At 42.1% G+C, this 13,015-nt stretch overlaps 1 protein-coding gene across 3 annotated transcripts in view; it reads left to right on the top strand.

Moving 5' to 3' along the window:
- Nucleotides 1–13,015, top strand: part of rims2a (regulating synaptic membrane exocytosis 2a) — a 152,515-nt gene that overhangs the window by 99,523 nt on the left and 39,977 nt on the right. The window contains exons 19-23 of one of the 3 annotated variants that reach the window (XM_030072004.1): nucleotides 1,222–1,360; nucleotides 4,922–5,038; nucleotides 8,066–8,251; nucleotides 10,392–10,498; nucleotides 11,043–11,075. In XM_030072004.1, the coding sequence (XP_029927864.1) occupies nucleotides 1,222–1,360; nucleotides 4,922–5,038; nucleotides 8,066–8,251; nucleotides 10,392–10,498; nucleotides 11,043–11,075 (582 nt within the window). Of the gene's footprint in view, nucleotides 1–1,221; nucleotides 1,361–1,960; nucleotides 2,063–4,921; nucleotides 5,039–8,065; nucleotides 8,252–10,391; nucleotides 10,499–11,042; nucleotides 11,076–13,015 lie in introns of all 3 variants that reach the window. The other 2 variants (XM_030072003.1, XM_030072005.1) reach the window with 2 other exon arrangements.

Raw genomic sequence — 13,015 nt, 5'->3', positions numbered from 1 at the left:
ACATTTGGTGTTGTTTTTTTCCTTCAGTCTTGTTCCCTACTTCTCCACCGACGCAGGCTCCTCTTCTTGTTAAATCCTATTAACTGTCAGTAAAGGTTTTCTCCTTTATATGTGCTTAACAGGCTGGTTGTACTCATGCGTGAGCCAGCCGGTCAAGATAATAAATAGATTTCATCCTCCTCTGCATGCAAGTTGATTGCTGTGCTGCATAGTTTGATCCATACTGGAGACACTATTTAGATGTGGCAGATGATATGAATTACAGTGATAATGAGAGGGTGAATTTAAGCTTTTGTTCATGAAAAAAATATATAAAAGATTTAGATCTTATCATGGTATCTGCTTATAATTATTACAAATAAAATAACCTAGATATGAGATGCTTTGATTTATTTCAGCTACCACACCATGCACAACTACTTCAAATCCATTTATGAAGAAGTTAATATAGTGCTATATATTGTTAATATATTAATAACATATTGTCAACCTGCCTTAAGTGAAGGTCAGCTTTTCTTTATCATTACCTTCCATTTTCTCCTCTATTCTTATTTTTGATTCACAGTTATGTTTAACTCATTTTAATATGCTATACACTCTATTGAATATCAATCAACTTTAATAGTGCTAAGCACTGACCTTAACCACGGCTGCTGGCCATGTCTGATTATCGGTTAATGAACTCTTTCAAGTTCAATGAACTAATCAGTCTTGCAGAGAAATTTCATTATAATGTTTCTGATTTTTTAAAGGCTATTTTCATGTTTAATGCACAATGGTAACACAGTGAATGAGTTGCACCTATATTGAAACCAAGTCCTCATTTATTTGAATACAGAAACCCAGCATAGTGAAAATGCAAAATCCATCACCTGGACAGAATGGCATGTAGCACAGAAAGTTTTGTCTGCTCCACTTATGCAGTTATTGGGTGTGGCTAAACTGAGTCTACATTAACAGCAGTCATCATTTATGTTAATCAGTGCCACAAACTTAATTCACTTAAAAACTAGTAGTAACCTGTAAATCAACATTGAGATGTAAGAAGGCAAAGGAAACACAGAATTAGAAGCTTACTGCTGCCATGTGATGTATCAGAGGTGTTGATAATAATCCGAAGATAAAGATCCATTTGAATAATCTAGCACCATCTTCCTCTTGATCCCCCTTGTTTCCCACCCCTCCATCTTTCCCTTTCTTTATCCACCCATCTGTTAACAGACTACCGGCCAAATGGTCGAGATCTCCTGAGCTCCACGTTGTCCGTCCCTGAGCAAGTGATGTCATCCAACCACTGCTCAAGGTCGGCTGATATAAACCGGGCGCGTTCACGCTCTCCCAGCGTTCCCCCACCCTCCAGGTAACTAATGTTGGGCCCACCACTAGGCTGAGCACTAATTTTGGGGTATATTCTGTGATTTTATTTATTTATTTATTTATTTATTTATGTATCAGTTTGTGTGTCTGTGTGTGTGTGTGTGTGTGTGTGTGTGTGTGTGTGTGTGTGTGTGTGTGTGTGTGTGTGTGTGTGGGGTGGGGGGTTCTTAGGTGTTCTGATTATGTTCATGAGTGACATTGTATTTAACATTGTATGTGTCTTTTGTGAACTTTTATTTGTTGAAGTGGGATGCAAATTTCCATGCTTGGTGATCCATAAAATTTTGATAGATGAAGGCTAGTCTGAGCTGTAATTGCTTTGAAGAAAGGGAATGCTATTCCAGGTTACATCACATCAATGAATGTGATGTAATGGGAATTAAAAGTGCAGCTGTAGCACTATGCTACTTGCATTAAGTGTTAAATGCCGCATCACCCCTATGTAGGCGTTTTATAGACATCTGAGACACTGTGTACATTGAATACCACACGTAAAGTGAGACCATATATTGCCTGGCCAGTAGAGGGCAGTGTGTGGTATGTATAGCACACGGGGGTGATCCAGTCCACTTCTGTCATACAGCAGAAGTTTGGACCCGGCCTTTGACCCCGGGCCGTCTCAGTACAGCTCTTCCACTAGAGTGGACCACCGCAGTGTGTCTGAGGACAACGACTCACCTGACAGGTACACACATTCGAGCTTACACGCCGTGAATGTGTACAGTAAATGCATGGACACATGCAGCTGTGCTTGAACAAATGCTGCACATTGCTATTTTGCCTTAAATTCTCTGAAAACTGATCTCCATGTGGTGTTCAGCTTCTTAAAGAGCAGCATGGCCCATACCTGGGAAATTCTACACCAAAATGTGCTGTGGTGTGGATTTCCCTTGTATATCCACTTTCTTATTTTCTTTTCCTGTGTACAGAAAACAGTTTTACTCTGAAGTAAAGTAGTTACACTGTATAAACCACCACATTCTAGTTGGACTATTTTTAATAACAATTTAGAATCTCATAGAAATGAACCTCAAGTGGTAGGCTCAGGATTAGACGAAGACAGGTGCTGAAGTACCTGCAGCAGGTGCTGGATCTGTCTCTCCTTCAATTGCTCTTCTGTACTATAAAGGGAAATGTTTATTGTTATTAAAGACAGAAAACAAATGAATATAACAGAGCTTTTAAACTCAAAAAAAGTTCACGCTTCAGCAAAACATTTGGCTGAACAGTTGACCTCAGCTCACTTTTCAGTCACTCCACTGATCCCACAGAGAAGTGCCATCTGTGTTAAACAAATCTTATATGAGGGCCAGGCCTCACTTGTGTATCCTGCTTGTGATTGACAGTTTGATTTGCGCTTTTAAGATTCAGAGGGCTTCAAATGCTCAGGCAATGCTTTGAGCCAATGCGGGAAGTAGTCAAATATTTGCCACTAGGATATACGTACTTTTCTAAGGCCAGCTTTGCCAATCCTCATCTCTGCTGAAGACGATATTGCCCCATCTGCATTGCTTCAAGAAGTTGCATGTATTTTCGCGTATATCACCACCTTTATGGAGGAGGTGGTCAAGGGGAAATGGTCAGTTATCCGCCGTCAGCACTTATATTCTGCGAGGCTTGGTAAGTGTCGCTCCAAGACGCAAGAGTCCACTCAGAGCCTTGGCACTGCCAGGCCACAGCTACTTTCCCCCGTCCAATTAGCTTTATTTGATATTTCTGAGACACAGTCTAAATCAGCGTCAGACACAGGAAATGCACTTATCTAAATTGTCTGGGACAGTGCTCACTAGAATGTATTTCAGCTGCTTTAATTAACAACTTCCGGTTATTTATTGAAAACTGCTGAAAATGACACAGGAAATGAGTCATGGAAAATTTGGTATCGTCCCAGAAAATTCTTATGTTGCATTTGAATAGCTTTTTGTGTAGCTGATATTTTGTTGTAATTTTTATGCATGTGTTTTGTACCACTACCTTCAACATGTTTTGGAAAATGTGACTGTGAAAGAAATCTTACATTATGTAATATGTGTGATCCTAACACCAGCACACCTTTAAGGGAATAGAAGTCTTTTGATCATACCAGAAGCTTAGATTTGTTATAAGCAGAGTTGACAACAAGGAGTCTCCCTTCCGCTGCTCTTTCCTTTGTTTCTCTAGTGTGAATGCTGCTAGTTTATTAGGTGCATCGCATCCATCTGTCTTTGTGATAGAGCTGAGGAAGACATCTCTTCACCACCCTATTTCTCAACCTCTCTTATCTTCCTTGCCTATTTTTCCTCCTCTTCGACACCGTTCCATCAACCTATCCTGTGAGCTTTCTCTGTCTCTTTATTTCCTGTTTGTTTGAGAAATCTCTCTCTCTCCCTCTGTCTGTCTGTCTGTCTGTCTCAATTCCCTTCCCTTATTTCCTCCTCCTCTTTCGCAACTTCCTCAGCCCCATCTCAGATCCATCTTTCTCTTCTCTCCTCCCTCCATGTGGTCGCAGCCATTTTCTCACCCTACCTCGAACCAGACATACTCAGCCCATTGATGATCCTCAGAAGGACCCCAGGTAGACCTTTCCTTGACCATGCATAACCACCCTACCCACCTTCCCTTCCCCCTCTCTTTCCCACCCAACAACCCCCACCCCAAAGACCAACCCACAATCCATTCCTCTTCTTGAAGCTGCTTGAAGCACCACAGCTTCAAATCTGGGTGGTCAATTCATGGCACTGACATTATGGCACATTTTCTATCACTTTAAACCATGCAAAGTAAGGACATCACCATTTTGTCTCACACTGAAGTTAAGCCCACTAAGACCTACAATACAACGCACAGTACAATAATCACTAGCACCACAGACATCACTTTGATTGTGAAGACACTACAGTGGCCACTTTGCATTATCAGGCCATTGTCAGTGCCATCAGTGTTGTGTTGTAGTGGTAAGGTATATATTTTTTTCTGCACAAGGAAAAATATATACATAATACGTGCCTGTTAGCAGCAGTATGTTGAACAGATGAGTAACTCTATGGCCATTTACTTCATCCATCCAGTATCAACATTGCTCACTATCTCTCCTCATTTCAGAATCATAAACACATACACATTCTTTTTCACCCAGACTTTACCATGTAATATAAATACTAAGCACTGACTGATTTTGGAGCAGCTAAGTGTCATAGATAGATAAGCAATATTCGAATTTGTCTTTTGATTTTAAACACCAAAGGAGTTACTATGACAATACTGTGAATGGATAAGTGGCCCATGGGTTTTTTGTGTTTGTGAAGTTTTGTCCAGCAGAGGTGGTTTCCCTTGCCATTCATTTTTCTACTTTTAGTGTATACAGTCACTGTGGATCTCTGGCATTGTAGAAAAGGTGTGTGTCAGATGAAACTACAGTGCAGCAACAGAAGAGCTGTGCATCTCTAATGGGAACTCATGAAGAGTATTGCAATCTTTCTTAGCAGATTTCTTGTTTTTTTGTTTCCTGTTTTCCCCTTCTGTTGAAATACTGAAATGCTGACCAGTTGTGATATTTTTTCGCCAGCCGCAACCACCGTGTGTACCCCATCTGCCGAGAGGAAGCAGTCAGGTTACTGCGTTCCACTAGGATGGCCCGCGCCTATTCTGAAGGCGCCTACTCCTCCGACTATGACTATGAGAGGTATTGACATGCACTACCACTGTATCTGTGCATCCGCCATCTTGTGGTCTCCTCAAGTTGTCCCACGTACGTCTTTTTATTTATCCGTGATCATGGAATGTGATGACAGAAAATGATATCCTGTCGGATATCGGTTTTTGTAAAGGTGTCATCACAGCCCTGGTGAGGTTGTGTAAAAGCACAGTGATGATACACAACTCTCTGTATGCTGAGCACCAGGGCTTAGAGCTGTTTGTGTCGCTGTTATCTGCTGTAAGTACACCAGTTGTCCAGAATACTGCTGGCCTGCAGATGTGCTGTTTCTCTGTTGGTGTCCTTATTTATGTACCTGTGTACAGTATACCCTCAGTGGTATGTTGGTCAGTGGTGTGTGTCGTTATTAATGTTGTCCTTTTTTATATGGTATGGGTGACTGATTATTGCTCACCCATACATTGGCATCTCTGATGCATTACTCTGGGCTGCACATCGCTCTGTAAATTCTGCGGTTGCCCCTTGGCTTCTTGTTGTTGCATCTGGTCAGACTGGGCTGCCAGGTCATGCCAAGCACCCATAGAAAGGCCTCCTGACTCCCATCCATCCCCAGGACTCACGCCAGTATCTGGTGTGCCAATGAAAAGAGGGAACTCGCATCGCCCCCTCCAGAGAAATGCTGCAAATGACTCCACTTTTCTCTGTCTTCAATCTTCCACCCGTTGCCATCTGGCTTTCAGTCAGAAGTAACGCGACGTTTGTGCCATTTCTCTCCTCTCCAGGAGTAAAAAAGTGATGAGTCCTCAGAACTAAGCCCGAGAGCCTGACTCACTTTATTAAAGTGTCACAAAGTTTCCCTAAGGCCGAGCCTGGCTCAACTTAAGGCTCAGCCTAGCCTAGATAGCCATTAACAAGAGCTCTCCGTCTCTGTCTCTCTCTCTCTCGCTCTCTCTCATCTCATTCTCTTTTTGTCTAAACTGGCAGAGAAAAGAAAGGGGCTGGTGCCTACATGTAAGCCACAGAGGAATAGAATAGATTTTCCTCCTCTGTTCAAATGACTGTTTGTTTCCATCTGCATCCAGATGAGTGGAAGCAATAGAAAGAATGGGAGAGAAATGAGGGCAGAGGAAAAAATGCATGTGGAGAGAGGAAAAGGAGACGGAGCTGCTGAACACAGAGCAAAGGATTGAATTAGTAGAGTTTGAGCCCCTTGGCAAGTCTCTTAGTTTAGGTGATTTCCCCTAGAACTGACAAAATATTTTTCATGGTTCTGTTTTTTAAGTGCATCTCCCTAGAGTTCATGTTGTGTGGGATGTAACCTGCAGCTTATAGGCAACAAAACAACAGCTATTCCAAGCACAGAAAACTAATATTTTGGACTCACTTAAATCCCACGAGGATACAGTTGAACAATGCTATTCCAAAGAGGAGCAGAAAACATGTATACAGCAGGGCTGTATCTTCTATCCATCAAATCACACCTGCAATAATGAGTTGTTTGATTCATAACGGATATTACCGTTACATTACCCATACCCATCTCATGATGGGTGCCCACTAATGATTATGATGATCCTCATCACTGTGAGTGATGGTTTAAAGAAAAAAAAATTAACGAAAGGAACATCTCTACTGGACAATTTTTCACATTGCAAAAGGCTTACAGACACTACAAGATTTTGACAACCTTAACTCATTCTAGTCAAATTTACAAGATGAGATGACCATTGCACCTCATGAGTTTTTCCCAGCATATCCCATAAAATTGTTAATAAATTGGTTGCTTATTAATTTATTGAAGTCTTTTGGTGTCTGCTGGCCCTAGTAGAACCAGTTGTCTCCTCATTATACTATGCGCCAACATGCACTAATAATTCTGATGCCAACGTCTTATATGTTTTGGAATAGGCTATAATAGGATATAATAATATAATGGGTTGATGATTTTTTTTTTTTTTTTTAAATCAGAAACTGACAGCCATTTTCAGGGATTATGTAATATTTATTATTTTAATCTGGTGATGAATTCACAGTTTGCTTAAGATTATGCATGTTTCTCACTTCTAAACCCCTGTACTTGTCACCACGTGTCTTATAATAGAGACTTGAAGTGCATATTTAATATCAAGTGGACTAATTTAAATATTTCACTATATTCTGATATGTGCAGTGTTGTGTAAGTGTTGTCCTTTCTTTTTACAAGATTATTTCATGCAATACCTCTGTACGATATCAATGAATTTTCCTATTTGAGAAAGCTGACCTGCCTTTTCCACCAGCTCTCCAGAACAACAAGGTCTTCTTCATCCTCTCTGTGCCAAAATTTATTCTGTCATTTCTTTTAGATGTAGTGGAAAGCCCCGTTGTAATGGCATGGCACTTTCTTTCATGAAATCCTAGTCTAACAAGCCAAATGAATTGTAAAAATACATAGAGATCACTTTTCCCTCACATTTCTCTTCGGTAGTCTACCTCAGACTGACCACATATAAAAGAACACTCACCTGGTCACACATGGTCCCTGTCCAAGACACCCTAAGGACTCCAGTACTATTTGCTGCCAGGGCTAATTCACTACAGGGTCCAAACACACTACCACGCAGGACCTACCCAGCCCTATGTCCATACTCTCTACCCTGAAAATGGGATAATTCAGCTACCCTTGGAAAATAGTAGATACAACTTCAATGTTAAAATGGAAAATGTACAGAATCAGTCTACGATAAATATATATCATGACATCCCATACGGCCACTTCAGTGCCAACAGACCTCTTTAGATGTCATGGAGTCAGTTTGCAGCAATGCAGTCATGTAAACCCTCAAAAAAACTGTTACAGCTCAAACATGTTTTTCAGTAATTACATTTTTGTCTATTACTGTCTAAGAGTAACTGAATTATTTCATGATATTGGCTCACTTTGATTCATGCACCTTGGAGGAGCTGGAACAAGGGTGCAGGAGATTTTTGCCAGTTTTACGCTCCACCCTGCACCCTGTCCCTCCACTGTGGGGTCCCATTGAGTGCCTGCCTATCTCTCACTAACTTCCATAGGAACCACGGAGCCATGGATAGACACGAGTATCACAGCAGGTCCCGCTCTGCAGACCAGCGGCCCACTATAGAGCGCCCCACGTCCCGCTCACGCTCTACTGAACGCCCTCACGACTCTTCGCTCATGAGGTCCATGCCGTCTCTGCCATCTGGGAGGTCAGCCCCTCCCTCACCCGCCTTGACGAGGTGTGACCCAGATCGGAGACGCTAGCTAGCTCAGCACAGAAGCAGAGTGAAGTTCTAGTTATACAAACATTTCTCAGAGGTACCTTGAATGCAGGAATAATCTTATTGGTTAAGTTGAATTTCAATGGGCAGAGCCAAACCACCACCTATTTTCTGACTCAGCATTGTTAAATTGAAGCTCAGGGAGAGACGAGAGGACGTAGCTGATATTATGAAAACTAATGGTGTTGCAGCTAACTGGAAAAAATATGTAATGTAGATACCCTATGCTACCAAGGGTTAACCTTCCAGTTTCATACCAGCCATACTAACCTATATCTAGCCGGGTAAGTGGTAGGTAGTGATTTATCATCATATCCCATGGTGATGAATTTGTACAAACAGAAGAAGTCATTGCCACTGCTAAATTTTAATTTTTATCTTGACCAGAGTACCTTCTTTGCCAGTTTAACTTTCCAGCCATCTAAATTGTGAAAACCTGCGGTACTTTGGTTCAACGTGAGAAAACAAGGTTCCCTTTTGTCCTTTTTTGTCACTGGGGTTATACGGTTTTTGACAAAAAGGTACAGCCTCAGTGACCAAGGTACAGCTTTGTGCCTTGTTTTCTGTCAGTGCTCTGCCAAGTGAAGCTTGATTCACTCTGCTTCCAAGGAAAGATCTGCCTCTGAGAAATGTTTGCATAGCCAAAACTGTAACCTGCCACACAGAATCTGTCCCATGAGTTCCCACCCATCCCAAGCCTGACTAATCCACAGAATGTACCAGAAAAACCACTTCACCACCACCTACCACCCCACTACCCTGCTCTACCTCCCCCCACCCCGCCACCCCACCACCCCATGCCCTCCACCCTCACACCCCCCACCCCACCCCTCACAACTTCCCAATCACCCAGTCAGCTGCCCAGCAAGCTCACCACTTTGTGTTTTATCTCCAAAAGCACCGGTGCTGTATTTTTTTTTTCTTCCTTTTTTACTGATATGTCCCAGGCACGAAAAACCTGACATCTTAGGAACGGCACTGACTCGTTTTTATTTGGAACACACTGCTCATATACTTGTGTATAAGTGGTATAGCAGTGATGGGCCAGCATTTTACTTTCATTTCAATACTAACATCACCTGATGCCAATTATCCTGTGATGGCATTCTGTTTTTTGTTTGTCTGTTTTGAGTTCAAGCCTTTTGGGGACCCGTCTGAACGCATGGTCGCACTGGTCTGCTGTTTCTGCATTGAACTCCTTTCTCCTTGCAGCTTGATGAGTGGACTGCACATGCGATTCACACCTTGCATCTTTTATTGCAGATCAGCGCCCTACAGTTGATGCACCCCTTCACTCCCATGTCATGTGCCAAATGTCATCGCTAATGTACATTATTGCTTGAGATATATGACACATTGCAAGGTTTCAAATAATTAAGATTCTACTAAGAAGATGAACTTCCTTGCCTCATGCATTTGGTGAAACAACATCAAGCTGTTTCCAGCACTTAGATCATGCCTCAGTGTTTGTCTTTGCATTCATGCACCTTGTGCAAATGCAGGTACCTGTAAACAGTGTTCACATAGACTTGTTGACAGAAAAATATCCATGCTCAACTCAAATGCTGTGAAAACTTTGAATTGCCATTGTATCTACTGATCCATTGGTGGTATCACACAATACATTCAGCTTTTAAGCCTTTAAAACAGGTATGTTGATCTCGCATTAGTCCACTAATCCTGAATCATGATAGCATCTCCTCTTGAGCATGACAGTGACTGACATCCAAATAAGTATATATGTGAACCAGCATATATACTGAATGATTGATACAATCCCTCAGAATGTGTGGTTTGCTGCCAGTCCCTCATCCTCTGAATCTAGATAAGTAGATGTTGTTGTACTGAAGTACTAAAGTTAACTGTACTAAAGTCACATGTACTTACTGTAATTTTCTTTGTTTTTGTTTTTGTTTTTCTTTTGTCTTACGTTTTACTTTTATGCCTTCAGTCAATTCTGGTAGTCTGTCCTTTTTTTATTCTTTTAAAATTATGCTCCTCTGGGATTTTGGTGTAACATGGCTTGGCCCTTCATCCACCATCGGCTCTGCTCCATATTTGCGTCTCACCTCACTGTCCACTACTTTATGTCCTGTAGGGCACACCCCCGTAGTGGATCAGTCCAAACCAGCCCCACCAGTACCCCTATGTCCAGCAGACGAGGTCGACAACTTCCACAGCTCCCGCCCACGGGGAAGGACAGAAGTAAGTCACCTGGTTGTTTTCTCTTTGCATTGTGAGATTTACGTTTTCAGAGTACGTGTCTTTGGAATGACTTCATGATATGTATACTGAGCGAGGGCCGTGCGTCATTGTCTGGAAACAGAATCATCTATGAAACATCTGTTTGGTAGAGCAGTAGTGCCTCTCTGTTTCTCTGTTTCTGATATAGTTTTTATTTGGCACCTTACCTGACATGGATTGCGAGAATTTTGGTTTCACAGCCGCTGCTGTTATTGACTCTCAGTTGTCATTTCCCTGGCAAAGGAAATATGTTATTGGCTGATGGACTTTCCAGTATAAGCGATAATTCATACCATTGTATTAACAATTTTTTTTTTCTTTCTTGTTTTGGTGTGTTTTTCATGGTCTTGCTCTATTAAATTAGTGTGACCAGGTTTCCCTGGAAAGGCTTACATTATATTGTAACCTTTGCTGAATAATATTATAATTAATGTTGTCTTTTTGTTTACTTTTGTTTTCCATCCGTCACATCTCTACTCCGTTCCTTTTTCCATTTCTCTCTCAGAAGATGGAGGCGAAGGAACAGAGCCTTGTGAAGGTCTGTACCTGAATGTACGGTTTTAGCCTCTCAGACTAGGAGTGCTGGTTGACCCACACCTTTCTCTGAAGGGCTAAACCTGTCTGCAATGGCATGCAGCAGGGCTCAATGGGGCTTTAGGTTTTTACACCGTGCTCCTTGATCCCTCACACTGTTGCAGCGTGTATCTGTTTGTACCGTATAATTCAGAAGTCCTGTGCCGTTGTTTTGTAGTTACGTGAGCCTGACCGGATTCGACTCTTGATTGTGCCAGTGTTGTTTTCAAATGTAGCACTCCTGTTTCTGTGTTTTGAGTTATGCTTGAGACATTTTTCTTATTTATCCTTGACTGACTGATTTTATTGATGTTTGGACTCCTGAGATGCTTTATTTCATCCTTTGGTCTACTAAAATAATTTATGTGCAACAAGACCAACAGATTGATCTCATTGCAAGAGTTTGGATCTTATACTTTTAAATTATGCTCATCTTAGCAGAATGACAGTGAAAATGCAATCCGACTCATTTCTGCTTGTTTTAGTTCCAAATGTAATAGCCTATTGTATGACTTGATGGCCTCACATTTACTTAAGCAAAGCTATCATGCAATACTGTCTGTATCTATGCAAATCCCTCACAGTTTTGGGTTATGATTCAAGTTTGAACTTGCCACATCTTTTCTGACCACTGAGAATTTTCAGCCATCAGAGCACGCCTTCTCTATTTTAGCTCCCTTTGAAATGTTATGACTTGTTGGATCGAAGTGTGTCACTTTCAGGAGGAGGCACGGGAATGAATGCGACGAGTATTTCACGTGGTGTTTCTTTGGAGTGAATGCTGTGAACGAAAGAATGGATTGGATTAGCTTTGCAGTGATTGGAGGGAGCGGCCGGGAAATAGAGGCAGCGGTGGAGAGAGAGAGGGAAGATATAGAGAAGGGAAACAGCCGAGGTGCTGCTGGAGAACTTGTCAAAGCACTCCCAGAAATCTTTCATCATTGTCAGAGTCCATGAGGGCTTTCCCAGTCTTCTGTATAGTTGCCAACAAGCCCAGTATCTCTCTTTCTCACTTTCACTCTCTCTCTCTCCCTCTCTCTCCCTCTCTCTCTCACTCACTCTCTCTCTCTCGCTCGCTCTCACTCTCACTCTCTCACTCTCGCTCTCTCTCTCTTACTCAGTCTCTGCCAACGCTCTCTCTATCCTACCCTTTTTCTGTATCTGTGCCATCTTTCTATCTCTCCTTAAGCTCTTCCCTTCCTCGACCTTTACATGGCATCTTTTCGTCGGCTTTTTTCTCTCTCTCTCTCCCTCTTTATGCCCTCCCACCTGTCTCTGTCTTCTGTTTTTCTTTGTCAGGCTGTCCATCCCCTTGTACCTGCCTACCTCTTTTTTCTCTTTCTGTCGTTCTCTTTCTCTCTTTCTTTTTTTTTCTCTCTCTCTCTCTATCTTTTGAGGCAGTGACAGTGTGTGGGCAGTGGGGGGAGGTATTGATCTGACCTTGTGCTGAAGCTCCCACAGAGCCACATGGCACTCAGCTTATGTAATGGAACTCTGTGTGTGTGTGTGTGTGTGTGTGTGTGTGTGTGTGTGTGTGTGTGTGTGTGTGTGTGTGTGTGTGTGCGTGTGTGAGCGCGCGCATGTGTGTGTGCTTTTATGGACTTAGGATCCATATTATTGCCCCTTGCTGACTTCAGAGAGATTCTGGACTATTGACAAATCCTGCTGCTATATCGTCTGGCTGCTATGCTTTGAAGTTCAGATGTACCTCATATTAGCACATATCTAATTGTCCTCCTGTGTGTTATCTGTTTATGTGCATCAACTCCTTAGAAGGAGCAGGGGAAGAGCTAGGGCCTGCTGACCCTTCATCTCTTGAACCCCACAACAGTCCTCCAGGTGTGTCTGTAGCTACGGAAACAGCCTTTGAACCCATCCTTAAAGCTATTCCTAGCAAAATTAGTG

Source organism: Myripristis murdjan, chromosome 16 (genome assembly GCF_902150065.1).
Source record: "Myripristis murdjan chromosome 16, fMyrMur1.1, whole genome shotgun sequence".
Lineage (NCBI taxonomy): Eukaryota > Metazoa > Chordata > Actinopteri > Holocentriformes > Holocentridae > Myripristis > Myripristis murdjan.
The sequence above is the reverse complement of the archived record's forward strand: the minus strand, read 5'-3'. Positions and strand labels throughout refer to the sequence as shown.